Genomic DNA, 20,031 nt, shown 5'->3' with positions numbered 1-20,031 from the left:
GTCCTTGAACTCACAGAGATCCGCCTGCCTCTGCCTCCCCAGTGCTGGGATTAAAGGTGTGCACCACCAACCCCCCGACCAAGCATTGTTTTGTCTTTTTTTGTGTGTGTGTTTGTTTTGTTTTATTTTAATGCAGTTAAAGAAACTTCTGGGCATGAAAGAGGAAGCTCCCATGTTAGAGGCCAGCCTGGGTAACATAGCAAGTGCTGTCTTAGAATTATAAGTAATAACTAAGGTTGGGATGTGCCTCAGTGAAAGGGCACAGCCTGACATGAACAAGACCCTCAGTTTGCTCCCCAGCACCACCAGAAAGTAAAACAGCACACGAGCTTGGGAGTGTTAGCTCATACCCAGCAAGGGAGGCCTTCCTGAACTCAAGGACAGGCTAGGCTGTGGTGTTACATTGTTTATGATTTATTAAAGCTTGCCTGAGGATTCAAAAAGCAAATCAGCCACATGCCATAGAAGCCAGGTGGTGGTGGTACACACCTTTAATCCCACCACTTGGGAGGTAGAGGTAGACAGATCTCTGTTAGTTCAAGGCCACCATGGCCTACACAAGGGTGAAGAGTAACAGAGCTCATGCCTTTAATCCCAGCAGCCAGAAGCTAGGAGGTGGTAGTACACACCTTTTATCTAGGACTCAGAATTAAGAGGTAGACGAATCTCTGAGTCCAATCTACACAAGATTGATCCAGTCCTAAAGAGAAACAGCTCACACAAAGATGATCCAGCAACTGGGATCACACGCCTTTAATCCCAGCACTATTGGGTATAAAAGATAGGAGCAGGGTCTTCAGTAGTCAGTATCAGGCATTCATCCTCCAGCCATGCTGAGGAGAGGCAGCAGCCTGAGGTTTAGTGGAACCTTATTGCCTTTCGGTCTGAGGTAAAGTGAGAGCTAGTGCCTGGCTACTTTGCTTTTCTGATCTTCAGCTTGAAGCCTGAGCCCCACATCAGTCACCAGGCTACAGAGTGTAGACTATCTCAAAAAGCAAACAAAGCAAAATGTTTAATAATCCAACCTGCTTATCGGCATAGCACACTGTAGAGTCAGTTCACATTTTACCATACTGGCTGAGGAGAGCTAGGGTCACGGCCACCCACAGCATTGCAGAGACTGTATGACTTATCTATGGCCTGGAAAAAGAAATTGTTCAACAGCTGAAGTATGCTAGAATGTAGCTCAGGAGCTGAGTGTTCACCTAGCAGGCACAAAGATTCAATCACTGCAAAAGTAAGTAAGCAAATAAGGGAATAGCTGGACATGGCCGCACACACCTATATTCCCCAGCATCAGGGAGGCAGAGGCACTTGGATCTCTATCATGTAATTCGAGGTCAGCCTGGTCTACATAGTGAGTTCCAAGCTAGCAGGGGCTATATGGTGAGACCCTGTCTAAAAAATACGAATAAAATACAATGTTTATGCATTAAATAGAAATATCATTAAATAGCACCATCATGTGTAGGAATTACTAACATATAAAAATAATAGGCCATGGACACAGCCACCTGATGATAGCAGCAGAGAAGACATCCTTACTTAGTAAGTGGAATGGCTACCCTGCTGCCTAAGCAGAGTGAGCCAACTTCAGGGACTCCAGCACTAACAATGACGCAGCTTACATTACTGTAACTAAGGACCTTGACCATCAACTTAAACAGGAAAGGTGTGCTTTGTGTTTTGCCTCAGTTTTGGAGATTGCAGTTCACAGCCAGCTAACTCCGTTGCTTTTGGGCCTATGGCAAGGCAGCACTTTATTACAGGAGCGTGTGTAGTAGTGGCAGCCAGTTCACCTCATGACTACGAGCAATGACCAGAGGGTTCAGCATCCCATAATCCTTTCAAGGGCACACTCCTTGACCCAATGGCATCCCACAAGACCCTACCTCTTAAAGCTTCTGCCACATCCCAATAATGTCAGTCTGGGGCATGCAGCCTTTAACCCACAGACCTTCAGACTTACCTAACCAGTACTGGGTGAGTAATGAACTATATTTGGGCAAACAGGACTTACTACACAAGCCCATTCCTTCAGGTAAATGAGGGCTATTTCCTGCTCCCTAGTCCTAGTAAGAAATTGAATGTAGGTGAGGTAAAGAACTTGTCTCACATCTAGGGGGGCCCTGGGTTCAATCCTCAGCACTGAGAAAGGGGGAAAGAAATAAAATGGAGTGAGTGACCACAGACAGGTAACAAGATTACTGCCATCCACTGAGTGCTGGTAACCAATGTGTTTTTAGTTCTTAGCTTAGTTCAGGTCCATGGTCTGTGCTCTCAACCCTGCAGGAAACTGTCTTCAAACCCTGGTGATGACAGTCACAGCTGTGTGGTTCTCAGCAGGTCAGTGTACAGTTTAGAGCCTGTTTCTCTTTTGTGAAAATGTACATACAGTTGCTAAGGAGAGGAGATGGTTCAGTGAGCAGAGTGCTTGCCACTCAGGCATGAGAACCTGAGTTCAGATCCCCAGCTGGGAGCAGAGGGACATCTGTAACCCCAGCTTTGGGGGACAAGAGACAGGAGGAGCCCTGGAGCTCACTGGTCAGCAATCTAGCTGAATTGGTGATCCATAGGTTCAGGAGATACCTTGTTACAAAATACACAGTGGAGAACAACTGAGGAATATTCTCGACTTCAACCTCCCCCCTCCACATGCACGTGCACACACGTGTGGTAACACATGCCACACATAAAAGGATATGTACATACACCCTCACAAGCCTTGAAACTAATCAGTGTGGGCCTTCCTCTTTACCACTGCAGAGGAGCTTGGAGACTGTCTCCTCATCACTGTGTTTTCATCATTACCCTGACTTCTGTTTTCTGAGCTAACCCTCACAGCACTCTAATCACAGAGAAAACAAAGGTCAGATTGAGGAAGAGCTCCACACCTAGCTGTTCTCTGCTGTATGTTCTTGTGTAAGTACCCAGTGTCCAATACAGTGCTTAACATAGCAAGCAACCACATCAACTCTGAAAATATTGCTTTTGTCAGCCCTTTACAAAAGGAAATTAGCTATGAGAGTCACTCAGGGTGATCTGGGTTGATGCTTTTCTTTGGTCTTTTAGCTCTGCTTTCCACAGCTGAGTTGGGTTTAAAGGTGGTCCACACCTGTCCCTGGAAGGTCTACACCTGCCTGTAGCAGCTCTGGGTCATCCCTGTAGAGGTGTGATGCCAGGCATGAGCAGAGACTGGGACAAGAACTCAGAAACTGCTTTTGCTAAAAAGCATTGATTCCTCACTTGAACCTCAAGGTAACTAAAAGGGTGTGACGGCATGGCATCTCTGCTTCCATTTCGTATCTGTCTCCTCTGGGTTCTACTCCTGAGTGACTGCATCCGCATGTGAACCATTCACATACCTACTCATCCCCCTTCAAGACTGACGGCACAGGGATATTCATTGTCTTAAACCTGTCACCAAATGTAGTCCCCTTGGGTTCTAGGAACAGCATAGCCTGACAGGACAGGCTTAAGAGATATTTGATTTAAGATATTTGATTATGATATCACTGTGATTGGTTAAATAAAAAGCTGAATGACATGGCGGCTGGAGAGATGGCTCAGCGGTTAAGAACACTAACTGTTCTTCCAAAGGTCCTGAGTTCCCAGCAACCACATGGTAGCTCATAACCACCTTGAGTGAGCTCTGATGCCCTCTTCTGGCATGCAGGCAGAAGATTGTATACATAATATATACATACATAATATATATAAAGGATTTGGGGGGAGGGAATAAAAAAAAGCTGAATGGCAAATAGCTAGCTATGCAGGATTTCCAGGCACAGAGGATGCTGGGAAGAAGAAGGATGGAGACGCAGAGACACCAGGATGCAGAACAAGCAGCATGAACATTACAAAGTAAAGGTAACCAAGCCATGTAAAACAACCATTAAAAGAAATGGGCTAATTTAAGTTATAAGAGCTAGTTAGAAACAACCCGAAGCTATCAGCCAAGCTTTTATAATTAATAAGAAGTCTCTGTGTGATGATTTGGGAACTGGCTGGTGGAACACAGAAAGTTCAACTACACAAGAGAAGAAGTAATCATCTACCAGACACCTTAGTATTTACACCCATGACACTTACAAGGCTGAGGCAAGAGAATTGCCAGGAGTTTGAAGCCATTTTGAGGTATACTCAAGTTGTAAGGCAGCCTGGGGTATAGAGTTCTGTATGAACAAAGCCAAATAAATGAAAAGATCATGTAAGAATGAGCATGTCAGCTGGGTGGTGGTGCACGCCTTTAATCCCAGCACTGGGGGAGGCAGAGGCAGGCAGATCTCTGTGAGTTTGAGACCAGCCTGGTCTACAAGAGCTAGTTCCAGGACAGTCACCAAAGCCACAGAGAAACCCTGTCTTAAAAAACTACCCCCCCCCAAAAAAAAGAATCAGCATGTCTACCCAAGCAACAAGGACTTTTTTTTTGTTTTTTGAGACAGGGTTTCTCTGTGTAGGCTTGGCTGTCCTGGAACTCACTCTGTAGGCCAGGCTGGTCTCGAACTCATAGCGATCCACCTGCTTTGCCTCCCATGCTGGGATTAAAGGCTGTGCCACTATCGACAACCAGACTTTTCAATTAGGATTTATTTTATATGCATGAATGTTTTGCCAGCATGTATGTGTTTGTTTGTGCCTGGTGCCCACCAAGGCCAGAAGAGAGCATCAACTCCTCTGGAGCTGGAGTTACTGATGCTTGTGAGCTACAGTGTGGGTGCTGGGAACTGAACCGGGTCCTCTGCAAGAGCAACACGTGCTTTTAACTGCTGAGTCACCTCTCCAGCCTCAAAGAATTTTTCAGAACACTTTACAGAAGTAAAGCTGAGACAAAGATCAAGGATATTACACTGTGAATGGGTCTGCCTAATTATGTGTACCTCTTGCCCCAATTCTTTTATTTAAACCTAAAGCCCAACTCAATCCCCAGAGTCAAACAGGTTCTTCTTCCCAGAGTACTAAATCTCTGCTTTTGCACAGCAATCAGTCTCTCCAATTGTCTTGCTGGGATGGGTTGCCAAGGCTAGCCTGACTGGATTGCTAGAATTAAGGGACTTTTCCCTAAAGCTCTGGTTATGAGACTCCTTAGCTGGGTGCCCCCTCTTGAATAGGCCTAGGGAAGACTCTTGTTAGCTCCTCCCCACAAGGTCCTCGTTTGGATACTTGGCCTTGTGCTTGGTACAAAGATGCACTGTAATATGTTTTACTAGATGAGTAAGATCCTTTTCCCTCCTACCCACCCCCAGGTGAAGCGGCTGCTGACTTTAGAAACCCAAGAGAACTGGAATGAGTCCAGATTGGAATTGTACACACTGCCTCTGCAGAGAAAGCAGGCTCCCTCCTCTGCTCCAGCCAGGCCTTAAAGCAGCCATTTCTAAAGAATTTTCATTCTCTGTGACTAAAATACACCGTTTGGGAATCCACAGCTGGCTAGTTCCCAGGCATCCTAGGTGGGAAAGTAAGGCATCCTCAGCCAGAGGAAAAGGACGAAGTCCTTAAATAGGGAAGCTGCCCATTTGACTTTAGCATCCTGTCCTTGGAAGTTACTGAGATACATTAAAAATCCATTTCTAAAAGTCCTAGTAATGTGCCTGGGACCGGGACCTGTGAGCTGGCGCAGGCACTGGATAGAAGGGAAGTACGCCTAACACTAAGCTCTTGCAAGGCTAGAATGAATCGCCAGCTAACCCCTCCCAACAAAAGGGATGACCCCGTTTTACAGGTAGGAAACACAAGATCAGTGATGTTACAATAGCTTACCAGGAAAAACAACACACACAAGGCCTCAAAGTAGTGTACAAGTCCAGGTACAACATGGGGCTGTCTGCTTGTTTCTTAGAGAGATTTGTAAGTTCGAGGCCAGTCTGGTCTACAAACCAAGTTTCAGGATAGCCAGGGCTTCACAGAGAAACCCTATCTCAAAAAGCAAACAAACAAAAGATTGTTTCAAGGAGTTGGGGGACAGGTATTTTCAACCTGGAGCTCAGATGTGTTTTCCATTAGATTTCATTATATGAGATTCTAAGAAAGTCCATTTCTCCCCAGCCTTCACTCTGCAGAGTCCAGTGAAGCTTGTAATGTTTTGTAGCCTTGAGGATCTAGCAGTCAGACCATCTCCTGTAACTCTCACCAGGATAGAACAAATGTTAAGAGCCATTTCCACTTCCCAGAGCAGAGTAACAAAGCCTTCAGGCTCCAGCGGGGGATAAATCATGAGCTAGGTCAGTGGTAGAAGTGCTCCAAAGTGACAGAACCCAGTTGCTTCCTGTTTAGGAGATAAGCCTGACTCACCTCTCGGCAGCGATGAGAACAGGAACAGGACCGAATCCTGCTGCCATTCTGCCTGGAGCAGTCCTGTGGCCTTGGGCAAAGCATGCTCTCTAGGTCCTTAGCCTGATATTGCTAAGAGTCACGAGCTGGCTGGCTCCTAAGTTTGTTGAAGGCAATATGCTACCAATTAATGAAACGAGTCCTGCTTCCACACACTGATAAGTAAGATGTCTGGGTAACCAGAAGACCACTTGCCAGGTTTTGAAATGGAGTGCACGTAACACTGCCCACATGCTATGGTAGCAATGTGTGTGTGTGTACACACACACGTGTGCATGCATTTATTTACCTGTGAATCTTCACACTGTTATACACCCCTGACCCCACACTCACTGACCAGTGTTACTATATTTTCCCTGATAGAACTCAGCAATAAACAGTTCTACAACCAGAACATCAGTCTTCCTGGAAAATTCTGTTCATACTCACAGCAGTTTGCTTGGGAAATCCTGACCTGCTGAGCACAGTATCTGAAGTCAGAGCTTTTTATTTCTCCAAATAGAGTCACCATTTTTTTTTTTTAGCTTTTTAACTACATTGGCTTGAGTGTGTGTGTGTGTGTGTGTGTGTGTGTGTGTGTGTGTGTGTGTGTGTGTGTGTGTGTTTAATTTTTTTTTCCAAGACAGGTTTCTCTGTATTGTCTTGGAGGCTGTCCTGGAACTAGCTTTTGTAGGCCAGGCTGGTCTTGAACTCAGAGATCCACCTGCCTCTGCCTCCTGAGTGCTGGGATTAAAGGCATGTGCCACCAACGCCCGGCTTGTATGTATATATTTGTATGTGTAGGCAAGTATGTATCACAGCACACATGTGGAAGTCAAGGACAGTTTGTGGGATCTCTCTCCCCCACTGTGAGATGGAATTCAGGTTATCAGGCTTGGTGGCAAGTCCCACCCCCTGGCAGAACATTTTAATTAAGAGTATCTGCAACCTGTTTTTGTGATGTTTTTAGTTTTTTGGTTGTGTTCTGTTTTGAGGTGAGAGTCTTGACGTGTAGCCCTGGCTGGCCTGTAACTGGCAAACCCTTCTACTTCTGCCTCTTGTGAGCAGGTATCACAGACACTGATGCATGTCCTGAGAGGCTGGTAAGGGGAAGAGAGTTACAGTGTATCTAGAACAAGCTCTAGAGCTAGTCTAGAGTCTAGAGAGTTGGCTCAGTGGCTAAGAACACTTCATGTATGCTGGAGAGATGACTCAGAGGTTGAGAGCACTGGCTGCTTTCCCAGAGGGCCTGAGTTCAATTCTCAGCAACTACTTGGTGGCTCACAACCATCTATAGAGAGATCTGGTGCCTTCTTGTGTTTGAGCAGGCAAAACACTGTATACAAAATAAATAAATCTTTAAAGAATTTTTAAAAATAACACTTGATGCTCTGTAGAAGACCTAGGTTCAGAGTCTCTAGGTTCAATTCCTAGAACCCACATCGGGGTTCACAACCCTCTTAATGCCAATCCCAGGAGGCCTGAAATCCTCTCTGACCACAAAGGGCACCAGCACATACTCACACAATAAGATAGTAACATAAACCTATTTCTTAAACAAAGATAGCTATTCTACAGGAAGACACTGATTCTCAGAGAAGTTCTCAGAGAAACAACAGCATTATTGTCAGAAATGATAAGGTGCAGTCAAAAGCTTCACTCCTTATCTACAGGAGGAAAAAACCTGACGCAGAGTCTAGTGATTAGTGCTCAGAAACCCTGACTCAGAGACCCTGATGAGCACAGTTTGAGAAACAGTGACTTAGCTGAAGATTTGACAGAGTTTACAATGGGCAGGACAGCCGGTGCTTGTGTAACTGCTCAGCAACTCCAACGCAGCACCAGCAGTCAGAGGAAACACTAAGTAGATGATCATGACTCTCTTCCAAGAAACCTTTTCTGCAACCAGAAAATAAATAAGAAGTGGTAGTTAACACAGTACTGTGAGTATACTATAGAACACTGAAATGTGCACTTTAAAATGGCTAATTTAGATTGTATTATTACGCTTACTTGTGTGTGTTTGTGTGATCCAGAGGTCAGCAAACAACTTTCAGGAGTTGGTTCTTTCTACCTTGTGAGTCCCAGGAACCAAACTAAGGTCACCAGGCTTGGCAGCAAGCATCCTTACCCACTGAGCCATCCTTGCAGTTCCAATCACTAGTTCCGTGGTATATAAATGTCACCACAGTAAGCTATAAACAAAAATAGGGCTGGGTATGGTGGAGCACGCCTTTAATCCCAGCTCTTGGGAGGCAGAGGCAGGCAGATCTCTTTGAGTTCTAGGACAGCCAAGGCCTCATAGTGAGACTGTTGAAAAAACAAACAAAAAACCAAAAATAGGCAAAAGTAGGATTTAATTCATAGTTTGCTGACACCCAATCAAGATCAATTTTTTGAGCTTGCAATACTCCTACAAGTATTTGAACTTCAGCCTCCTGAATACTGGGATGATACATGCCACCACACTTAGCAAATATCTTGTATGTATGTATGTATGTATGTATGTATGTATGTATGTATGTAGATTTAGTCTCATGTGACCCAGGTTGGCCTTGAACTCACTTTGTACCCGTGAATGACACTGAACTCCTAATCTTCCTGCCTTTCCCTCCTAAGCACTGGGAGCACAGGTATATATTATCACAACTGGTCAAATCTTTTTCTTTATATAAAGAACCCAGTCTCAGGAACTTCATTATAGCAATTAAAAAAAAAAAAAACAGATGGCCAGGCGTTGGTGGCGCACGCCTTTAATCCCAGCACTCAGGAGGCAGAGGCAGGCGGATCTCTGTGAGTTCGAGGCCAGCCTGGTCTACAGAGCGAGTTCCAGGACAGCCTCCAAAACAATACAGAGAAACCCGGTCTCGAAAAACCAAAAAAAAAAAAAAAAAAAAAAAACCCAAAAAACAGATGAATATAGAATTCACTTATGTTGTAATCTCTAATTCATTATAAAATTCCATGCCATATCCTTTTAAAAAATGAGTTCACACTGACCATAGTGGCATACACCTTTAATCCCAGCATTCGGAGGGTGGGAATTGGAGGAGGGTGACAGACCCTCATCTATACAACAAGTTTCAAAACAGCCAGGGTACATAAGAGCCCTTGACTCAAACAAATAATTAGTTAACACCAAATCACTTTAAAGGATGAATTCACTCTAATTGAAAAAGTATTGTGGAATGAGAACATGTTTAGACAAGGAAAAACAGAATTCTTTAAAGATCAACTACTGGGTAACTGCTACACACACAGTGGTCACAGCAGATTTTTATTAGGTGGAGAAGACCCTAGGTTTTCCTAAGGTTAAGTGGTAGCACAGCATGTCACAGACACAGGAGACACTCGTAGTATGAGTATCCACTCCTGCTTATGACTCATCATGCAGGAAGAACTCTGAGTACCAGAGTGACATGAAAGGCTGCGGTGTTCAGTTCAGCTTGGCCAACAATTCTTCCAGTTCTGGCCGAGCTTTGAACCTTCCCTTGAAGTCTTCTTCAGAGTGCTGGAACAAGGAAGAGAAAACAAATGGCAATCACTACAGAACTTTTATTACCCAAACACACGCAAATCCAAAAAGGGCCCTTGGGTAGCTCTGCAGAGGGTCATTCACAGTCAGCCCTTTCTCAATGAGTATGTCGTGAACTGGGTACCAGGTTTCAAGACTGAATCATACTTCCTCTTAGTGTGCTGAGATAAGACAGACATGTAAACAGGATGCTATAGGTATCACAACACAAGTTTCTGACTATTTTTGGTTTTTATTTGGTTTTACGTCCTGTTGGGGACCAGGGCCTTCCACATATGAGGTAAACACTACCCCTGAGCCATATGGTCTAGAACTTTGTTTTTTAAATCGCATTATTTTGTGTTTGTGCATGCATGTGCATGTGTATCCACGTGGAAGTCAGAGAGCAACATCTGGGAGTCAGTTCTACCAATTCCATGTGGTCCTGGGAATTGACCTCAGGCTATCAGGTTTTGCAAACACCTTTATCTGCTGGGCCATCTCACCAGCCTTGTTTGCTTTTTTTGAGACAGGATCTAGGTATGTAGACCAGCTGACTCTGAACCTGCCATGTAGACCAGGCTGGCCTCAAACCTCAATCTTCCTGCTTCTGCCTGCTGCGTGCTGGGATTGCATGCACAGGGACTGTAGTATTTTTAGCACAACCAGCACATTCTCACCCCATACACAGATCTCTGTGAAACTGAAATAACCACAAGACAGGTATGGACAGAACAAGGGGAGCTGGATGAAGCAATGACACCAGGCTAACATGACCTAATGGGAACTGTGTCGGAAGAAGGATTGCCATGGCAACTAGACCCGACACCCAGTATTTAGGCTAATGTTGCTATTTCTGCATGCTTCTCATTCTTTACCAGACACATTCAATGGAGCTATAATCATAACTTGGCGGTCTAGAAAGTGTCTCTCTAAGGTAATGCTCTCATGCAGTGGTTCTCAACCTGTGGATCGTGACTCCTTTGGGAGTCAAATGACCCTTTCACAGGGTTTACCTAAGACCGTCAGAAAACACAGATACTTACATTACGGTATATAACAGTAGCAAAATTACAGTGATGAAGGAGCAATGAAAATAATTTTATGGCTGGGGTCACCACAACATGAGGAACTGTATTAAAGGGTCTCAGTGTTAAGAAGGTTGAGAATCACTGCATTATACTGTTTATAATCTTAAAACATGTTTCTGTTTTACGCTGCTTGAAAGGAGAGAATCTGGGGGTCATGGGCTCAGTCCCTAACATCAGGATGCTGTGATGGAGGCTAGCTGCTGTGGGACACACAGTATCATCCCTGACACCTCAGAGACCTCAGAGTAATGGTCACAGGGCCACCAGACTGCACACTCTCCTGACAGCAGCTGAAACACACATTTCTCTGTTGAGCACACGTAGGCCAACAGGGCCCCTTTCCACACTGTACCTACCTCCCTCACTGACAACTGGACTCCTTCTGGAAGGTTGCTCTGGAGTATTTCCAAGAAAATCTCTGCAAACGTGGCACTCAGACCGCTGATCTGCAAATGAAGAAAGATGCCTAAAGGAGGGCACTGGAGGCCGGGAGACTGGCACGCAGGCCTGGGCTCCCCTGCAGCTCTAGTGTGGGTGAGGCTGATACTCAGAGCAGGCCTCTGAACCCAGTCCCCGCAGGACGTCTCTTGCTATTTGTTGAGATGTTTGCTTGCCAGTGTTCCTGTAGGCAGGGACTGTCACAAACAGACCAATACTGATTTTCTGAAGCAATTTGGGTTTACCACACTGGCCAGGTGCTGGTGCTAGGCCTGTCTTGAGAATCCAGAGGTGAGTCAGATGTGTGGAGGAAAGGAACAGTACTGTGAGGACCCACAAGAGAAATAACCACTTAACTCAGTCAAGGAAAGGTCAAAGAAAGCTTCAAGAGTGGGTAATGTCTGGGAGAAGTCTTAGAGGAAAACGGGATTAAACTGGGAGAATTAGACACGGTCAGTTTTTAGGGCTGAGGGTGCAGCATTCAGTGCAATGCAAACTGCATAACAGCATTAGAAAATCCAGATAAGCCGGACGGTGGTGGCTCATACCTTTAATCCCAGCACTCGGGAGGCAGAGGCAGGCAGATCTCTGTGAGTTCGAGACCAGGCTAGACCGACAGCCTCCAAAACAATACAGAGAAACCCTGTCTCGTAAAACCAAAAAAAAAAAAAAAAAATCCAGATAAGGGGCTGGAGAGATGGCTCAGAGGTTAAGAGCACTGATTGCTATTCCAGAGGTCCTGAGTTCAATTCCCAGCAACCACATGGTAGCTCACAACCATCTGTAATGAGATCTGGTGCCCTCTTCTGGCGTGCAGACATACATGGAGGCAGGATGCTGTATTCATAATAAATAAATAAATTTAAAAAAAAAAAGAAAAAATCCAGATAAGTTTCTGTGGCTGGAGTGAAAGGGACATCAAGGAACAGCAGGGGGACAAACAAAGGCACAAGTGCTACAGAAGTCCTACTTCACCCTATGGGCCTCAGAGGCAAGTAAGAGCCACCTAGGGTACATCACAAGTAAATTACTATTTATTTAAAGACTTCAAAATTTCCAAGTCATTTTAAAATTTGCATATTTAGATTTGGGTGTTTCTCCCTCAACATTTTACTATCTTGCTGAGAAGACTCTTCAGTGGATTAAAAAGGGAAATAAGATGGAAATGTAAATAAAATTCCATACAATGGAATATTACTTGGCCATGAAATTATAGAAGCGCCATACTGAACAAGTATCAGAAGACATAGGAGTAAGTATTGGGCTCGAAGGATTACAAAGAGGGAAGTGTCCTGAACAATTAATTTTCCATATAATGAGGTAATGAAGTCATTGTAGAGCATCCACAAAAGTCCACTAGACAACCAGGTCTACTGTATTTGAAGCTCAGCCAAAAGATCAGGTAGGCATATGTGTGTGTGCGCGTGCATGCATACACCTAGGGGTATTGGTATACAATGAAGCTTGGGGAATGAATACAGTTTCATAACAGGAGAGGTGGAGGAGTCTAGAGTAAACCATCATTTAAAGGCAGGAAGGACGAGGGGAAAAAGGTACAGCAGATGGAGAAAAAGATAGAAGGAGGGAACCAGAGAAGCAAATGTACTTGGGGATCCCCCAGAGCACCTACCTGAACCACTCGCTCATGGGTGGTAAGGACTGAGTCTAGGATCATTTTGTTGCCTTGGTCTGGTAGCCGCATCACCTCTATGGTTTTGGTGGGCATTGCATAACTGCAGAAGAAGAGTTAGCTGTTGAGAGTGTCCACTCAAGCCAGCAGTACCACGTCTACCAGGGTCACCTGTGAGTACAATTACTGCTCTGTGTCACATCTCCGAGAGGATGCTTACCTGTAGCCAATGTCGAGTTAAACATGCACATTTACCTTGTCCAGACATCTCTGAACTTCAGTGCCTTTCAATGTCCCGTTGACACTGCCTAATACAATACCCTAAATGTAACCCTGGTACAATGCATGCCTGCTGCTACTGAAGAAGAGCCTGCTCTAAGGGAATCCAGCCCAGCATGTAGGTATTCTTTGAAGGTGAGCCCAGATCACTGTGCTTGCTCTGGAGAAATAAGGTGACATACCCAATAATTTTCGAACAGTTTTTTCAATGTCAGCATTGGTAACATTCCAGACCAGGCAATTCTCATTGTGAATGCTGGCCTATGTATTCTAACCTCTACACACTGAATGCCACAAGGACCACTCCAGTGGGACAGATGATTTCAGTCACCTAGGTTGGGAATCACTACTGCCAAGTCTATGCTTGCTCTCTTAGCTTCAGCAGGCCAAGCTCTACAGGGAAAAGAACAGTGTGTTTGGAGTCCACCAGGTATCAGCAATATGTGCTTGGATAAGGCACTCTCCCCTATGAGCTTCACGTGTAAATGAAATTACAGTCTGAGCATCTGTGAGCACACACTGAGAATCCAATATGGTGGTGAGACTGAACTAAGGACTACGCAGAGATAAGGTATTAGGTGTTGCATTCATCTCACCAAAAAGTTCATCATACTAAAGATAAATAAAATACTAACAATGACAGCAGAATTCCTGATTTTCCAAATCCCACAGTCATCAAATGATAGCAAGGGTGTGGTTTCTACAGATAGATCGATAGAGGACACTTAATGTGATGGAAAATGGAACAGAAACATGATGGTCCTGGATTTAAATCACAGTTCTACCGGGTACTATCTGTTTGACTCTGGGCAGGTCAATTCAACCTTCTCTCTGTATATCTGTTTCTTCAGTTATGGAGTAGAAGAATATAGCCTTGCTCACAGTCTTGCTTGCAGCTGCCTGCCAAACCACACCCCAAATGCCAGTTCCTTTGCCCTGACAAACAGTGAATTCCTAAGTACTGTGGGCTCCTTCAGATAGCTGCTCCAAATAGTGGCACCCCCACCCCACTCTCCAGCACAATCTCTGATCACCTCTCTCCATGCAAATACGGTAATAAATCCATGATATTAAAAAGTAGGGACACATGTGGTGGTGGCTCATGCCTTTAATCCTACCTCGCACAGGCGAGGCAGAAGCAGGCCAGTGTCTATGAGTTCAAGGCCAGCCTGGTCTACAGAGTGAGTTCCAGGACAGCCAGGGCTGTCTTTAAAAAACAAAAGTTGGGTTGGGGGAGACACAATCATAGACTCTTTATGATTGGTCAAAGTTCAGAGAAAAATAGAAGGTACTCTGATGCTACTTGTTCCTTTGAGCATTCTGCAGAAAAGACTAAGATGGAAGCTGCCCATTTGTGCCACTAATCATGGATTTTACATTTCAATGCTTACTTTCAGGAAAGGTGCCAGCCACCAAGCCTGACAACCTGTGTTTAATCTCTGGGACCTATATGGTGGAAGAAGAGAACTGACTCCTACAAGCTGTCCTCTAACCCCCAGCTGTGTCATACATATGTACGTACATACACACACACACACACACACACACACACACACACACACACACACAAACATAAACAAATAAATGTAACCATTAAAATTATTAATAGCCTGCTCTGCCTAGGCATTCTAGGGACAAATGAAGTCTGTGCCTTCAAAGAGTTTTTCAAATATTCAGAGAACAAGGGTTCAGGGATGACTTCATGGGATGAAGTAATGATGTAACAAGACACAAAAAAAATGTACTTAGGACAGGCAGTGGTGGCTCGGGCCTTTAATCTTAGCACTCAGGAGGCAGAGGCAGATGAATCTGTGAGTTCAAGGCCAGCCTACTCTACAGAGTGAGTTCTAGAACAGCCAGGGCAACACAGAGAAACCCTGTCTCAAAAAACAAACAAAACAAAAGTACTTAGGATGCTAGAGAAATGGTTTACTGTTAAGAGCACTAACTGTTCTTCCAGGGGATCCATGCATCCACATGGCAACTCATAACCATTAGTAACTCCAATTCCAGGGGATCCAATGCCCTCTTCTGGTTTCATGAGGCACCAGGTATGTACATGGTTGCACACACTTACATGCAGTTAAAACACTCACACCATAAAAGAATTTCAAAAATGTATTTAGGAGCCAGGCAGTGGTACCACACGTGTTTATTCCCAGCACTAGGGGGGCAGAGGCAGATGGATCTCTGAGTTTAAGGCCAGCGTGGTCTACAGAGTGAGTTTCAGGACAGCCAGGGCTACACAGAGACATCCCATCTCATGGGTGGGTGGGGGATTTAGATGCTACCTAAATATTCAAAGAGACCAGAAGAAGCCCTGGGGAGCTGGCTGAATTAGTAAAGTGCTTGCTGTGCAAACATGAGGACCTCAGTTCAGATCTCCAGCATCATTTAAAATTCCAGGTATATGGCGCACACCTTTAATCTCAGCACTCAGGAGGCAGGGGCAGGTGGATCTCTGCGAGTTCCAGGCCAGCCTGGTCTACAGAGCTACACAGAGAAACCCTGTCTCAAAATTAAAAAAATATATATCCAGATATAGCAGTGAGTGCCTGGATTCCCAGAGTTTGAGAGGTGGGGACAGAGGGATCCCTAGGGCTTGCTCACCAGCCAATCTGGTTGTATCATTGAGCTCCAAGTTCAGTGAGAGACCCTGCTTCAAAAAATAAAGTGGAGACCAATTGAAGAAGACATCTGCCCCCGGCAACCCCCCCCCACACACACTTGTAACACCAGCGCTTGGGAGGTGGAGGCAGGATGATTAGGTGTTCAAGGCCATTTTGGTTACATAGTGAGTCCCCATCTGAATGAATACATAAGAAAACTAAGAATAAATAAAGATAACTGAGAAATCTGGTCATTTCAAAGTAGAGTATCTTTAAGTAGTTAGAGTATAGGTAATTTTTCTTCACTTATCTGTATGCTCTTTAATGTTCCAGTTTTTCTACAATGAATAAAAAGCTGGTCCAACAGCAGAAACAGAAAGGGAGAAGTGAAAATCTGAAGAGTCAACCCAGTTGACAGGGCTCTCCTCGGGCTCCATCCCTAGCACAGCAAGTACAAGGGAAAGCTGGGGAAGAGGGCCTGTGGAGCAGCCATAAGGCATTCAGTCCTCCGTGCTGCCAAAGCAAAACCAAAAATAGTCAGAAACGCACAAAGCTATGCTTCATTTCTTTTCTTTTTCTTTTTTTTCTTTTTTTTTTTTTTTTTTTGGTGGGGTGCGAGGGGGGAAGGGGGAATGGATCCTTTTCTTTAATGTAAAGAAAAGAGTGGCCTCACAGCCAGTGATGTTGAGTGGATTTTCATACTCCATAGATTACAAGTTGGTCAGCTTCAGGCCTAAGCTGCTCCTTGATGAGTATTTCTGTCCATGTCCTCACTCCCCCATTATTCCCCCTCTCCCCTGAGCAGCTGCTTAGCAAGGGAAGCAGGCAAATCAGGAGAGAGGCCTCTTCCTCCCCTCTCCTGGAGGAGTGGCAGCTGCCCAATTCAGACCATATGTAGAACAAAAGTTGATGAGCTGCTCTTCTAGTCCAATTCCAATTCAAGGTCACAGCCATTATCCCCACACCACCATCCTCACTCCAGAGAAAAAATGAGATGAAAATTACAAGAAAACAAATTCATCTCTGAAAGCTGGGCAATGTGAATGCCTAGTGATACGGCAGTTGGAAAACCTCAATCAATGCAGAGAAAAGAATCAGTAAAACAAACAGCTCTTTATGCTGAGCTACTTGCAGCCAAGAGCCAAGAAAGAAGCAAAAACCAGTATGCCTTTCATCCTGCTGCCCATGAAGGTTGGAACACAATCCAAATCAACCTGTGCCTCACGTGAACTGCAGACTAGGCCAGCTCTTAGGATTGGACCACTAATGAAGACAGAAGCAGCTCTTGCCTTATAGAATTTAACATAATTCAGAACATAATCTGAAAGTCATAGTTAAATAAACAGAAGAATAAGGAATGCATGTTATGAAAGGAAATTTATATACCCTTTATTTCTCCTGAACATATAGTGTAAGGATTTAATAAGTTTTCTTTCTTTTTTTTTTTTGGTTTTTTGAGACAAGGTTTCTCTGTGGCTTTGGAGGCTGTCCTGGAACTAGCTCTTGTAGACCAGGCTGGCCTCGAACTCACAGAGATCCGCCTGCCTCTGCCTCCCAAGTGCTGGGATTAAAGGCGTGCGCCACCAACGCTCGGCTTTTAATAAATTTTCTTAAAGAAGATCAAGATGGCACCCAAGAAAAAATCGGGACTGGGCTGAGGATGTAGCTTGGTTGGTAAAAAGCTTGACTAGCAAGCATGAAGTCCTGGGTTCAATCCCCAGCACAGAATTAACCAAAACAAAGTGGCACACACCCTGTTAATCCCAGCACCTGGAGAGGGAGGAGCATTCTCAGCTACATAGTGAGTTCAAGGCCAACGCAGGTTGAAACCCTATCTCAAAATAAATACAGACTAGAAAAAGAAGGAGGGGACTGGGGAGATAGATCAGAGGCTAAGAGCACTGGCTGCTGTTCCAGAGGTCCTGAGTTCAATTCCCAGCAACCACATGGTGACTCACAGCCATCTATACCGGGATCTGACGCCCTCTTTGGCATAAAGCTGTATATGCAGATGGAACACTCATATACATAAAATAAATAAATAAATATTTAAAAAAGAAAAAGAGGGAGGGATTGAAAGAGGGAAAGGAAAGGGAAAAAGTGAGGAGCTAGAGGAAGGCAGAAGAATATTCAGACTCTACAGAGTATAAGCAAAGGTCTTGAAGTAGAAATCAAACCCTAAAGCAGAGAGGAGGGAAGGGAAGGATGAGTTAAAATTGGAGAAAGGTGCCCAGGCCATGGAGCACCTAGCAAGCCACAGAAACTAGTCCTAAGAGAGTGGGAGTAATGAGGTGGGAAGGAAGGAGAAGCTTTTTAAGCAGGGAAGGACACAATAACATTTCCATTCTAGAAAAATTATACCAAACAATACATGAAGTGCATATTAGAAGAACTGAGAGCCAGAGAAAAAATGGGTTCAAATCTAGGGCCATGGTCAAGCATCAGCTGCATTACTCTGTGTGTGTGTGTGTGTGTGTGTGTGTGTGTGTGTGTGTGTGTGTGTGGTGTGTGTGTGGCTGACCTGGACTCCCCAGCAGGCTAAGCAGGCTGGTCAGGAAGCCCCAGAGATCTGCTGTCTCCCCAGCACTGGAATTATAAGCACATGCTACTACACTCAGCTATATATATGTGGAATCTGGGAGCCATACTAAGGTTCTTACACTTAACTGACTGAGCTATCTCCCCAGCCTCATTGTTTTATTACCAGTAACAACTGAGCCAGGTATGATGGCACACATAATCCCAGTACACAGGAAGTAGAGGCAAGAGGATCATGAGTTTAAGGCTAGCCTGGGCTATACAGCAAGATCTAGGACAGAAAGGCCTAAATATTAAAAAAATCTGTCTCGAAACTTGTATGTGAGTGTGTGTCTATATCAGCTGTGAAGCATGGTTCTTCGTGTTTAAGTATATTTTCTCCTTAATTTTTAGTATAGGCTTTTTGAGTAGGTACTTTTTATTAACTCCATTTTATACATGAGGAAGCCAAGACACCAAGAGATTAAGTAAACTGTCTACTGTTACACAGTAAGAATACAATAGAGAGGGAGTAAACATCCTACCCTGGAAGTCTGGATCCAGAGTTGCTTTAGGCCACCGGAGACAAGATACGATTACTTAACTTTTTCAGAGTGCCTGGCTGACAGCATGTTCAACAAATGTTTCTACTTTTCTGCATTCACTCAAGTACAACCTAACTTGGTTATTTGTTTGGTTTGAAAGGTTCTATGTAGCCAGGTTTCCCTTCAATTCTTGACTCTCCTGCCTCATCTCCAAATGCTGGGATTATAGGTATGTACTACCACAGTCAACCAGATGAGGTTGAGGGGAAGTTAAGATGGGGGAGTTGATTTTCTGTTGTTCAGGCTGGCTTTGAACTTCCAGGCTCAACAAATCCTCCTGCCTCAGGGTCCAGAGTAGCTACAGGATGCTGCATTTTTTATTTTTTGTTTTGTTTGTTTTATTTATTTTTCCCAGGGAAGGAGAGTAAATAACAACAAAGAATGTGGCTGCTAACAGTGAAACTGTGTCAACTTTGATTTTATATTGTGCAAATGGGTATTCTGCCTGCTTGTCATTTATGTACATCACATGTGTGCCTGTGGAGGCCAAAGGTGGATGTCAGATCTCCTGGAACTGGAGTTACAGAAGGTTGTGAGCTGCCAGCCAGTACCCTTAACCACTGAGGCATCTCTCCAGCCTGCTTCTGTTTTTTTTTTTTTAAGCACCGTGTTTAAAGTGTCTTGAGAATTTAAAAGCATTCTATTACCGGTATGGCAGTAATTGTAGGGATGACATTTAATGCCTCTTTGCCACCCGAACTCTGAAACGGTATCCCTAACCTCTGCTAGGAGGACAAAAGTCTTCAGCAGTACTGATACACTACAGTGTTAGAGAGTGTTTACAATATACCAACGTCCACGGCACACACTGGCATGTACTACTACCTTACTGAATTTTCAGAACTCAAACAGATACATTATCATCCTCATTACATAGATAAGCAAACAGGTTCAGCACTCTTGGGGCTATTTTGCTAATAACTGACAGAGCTAGACTCTGAATGCAGCCAATTTGATTCCAAAGACCATATCCTCACTTTCATTCTAAATGTGCTCCACAAAGTGTCAATGAGTCAACTGCCATTAACTCATGAAACGA

General features: G+C 44.4%; 1 protein-coding gene across 1 annotated transcript in view; it reads right to left on the bottom strand.

Moving 5' to 3' along the window:
* Positions 1-9,311: 9,311 nt before the first annotated feature.
* Mrpl48 (mitochondrial ribosomal protein L48) overlaps positions 9,312-20,031 on the bottom strand; it is a 67,628-nt gene continuing 56,908 nt past the window's right edge. Inside the window, exons 7-9 of the mRNA XM_040731782.1 lie at positions 12,983-13,085; positions 11,271-11,360; positions 9,312-9,820 (exon numbers count right to left, since the gene is read on the bottom strand). Of these exons, the coding sequence (XP_040587716.1) occupies positions 9,746-9,820; positions 11,271-11,360; positions 12,983-13,085 (268 nt within the window). The 3' untranslated portion in view covers positions 9,312-9,745. The remainder of the gene's footprint in view (positions 9,821-11,270; positions 11,361-12,982; positions 13,086-20,031) is intronic.

The sequence above is a fragment of the Mesocricetus auratus genome, unplaced genomic scaffold (assembly GCF_017639785.1).
Source record: "Mesocricetus auratus isolate SY011 unplaced genomic scaffold, BCM_Maur_2.0 Super-Scaffold_4256, whole genome shotgun sequence".
NCBI classification, from domain to species: domain Eukaryota; kingdom Metazoa; phylum Chordata; class Mammalia; order Rodentia; family Cricetidae; genus Mesocricetus; species Mesocricetus auratus.
This window is presented reverse-complemented; position numbering and strand designations above follow the sequence as displayed.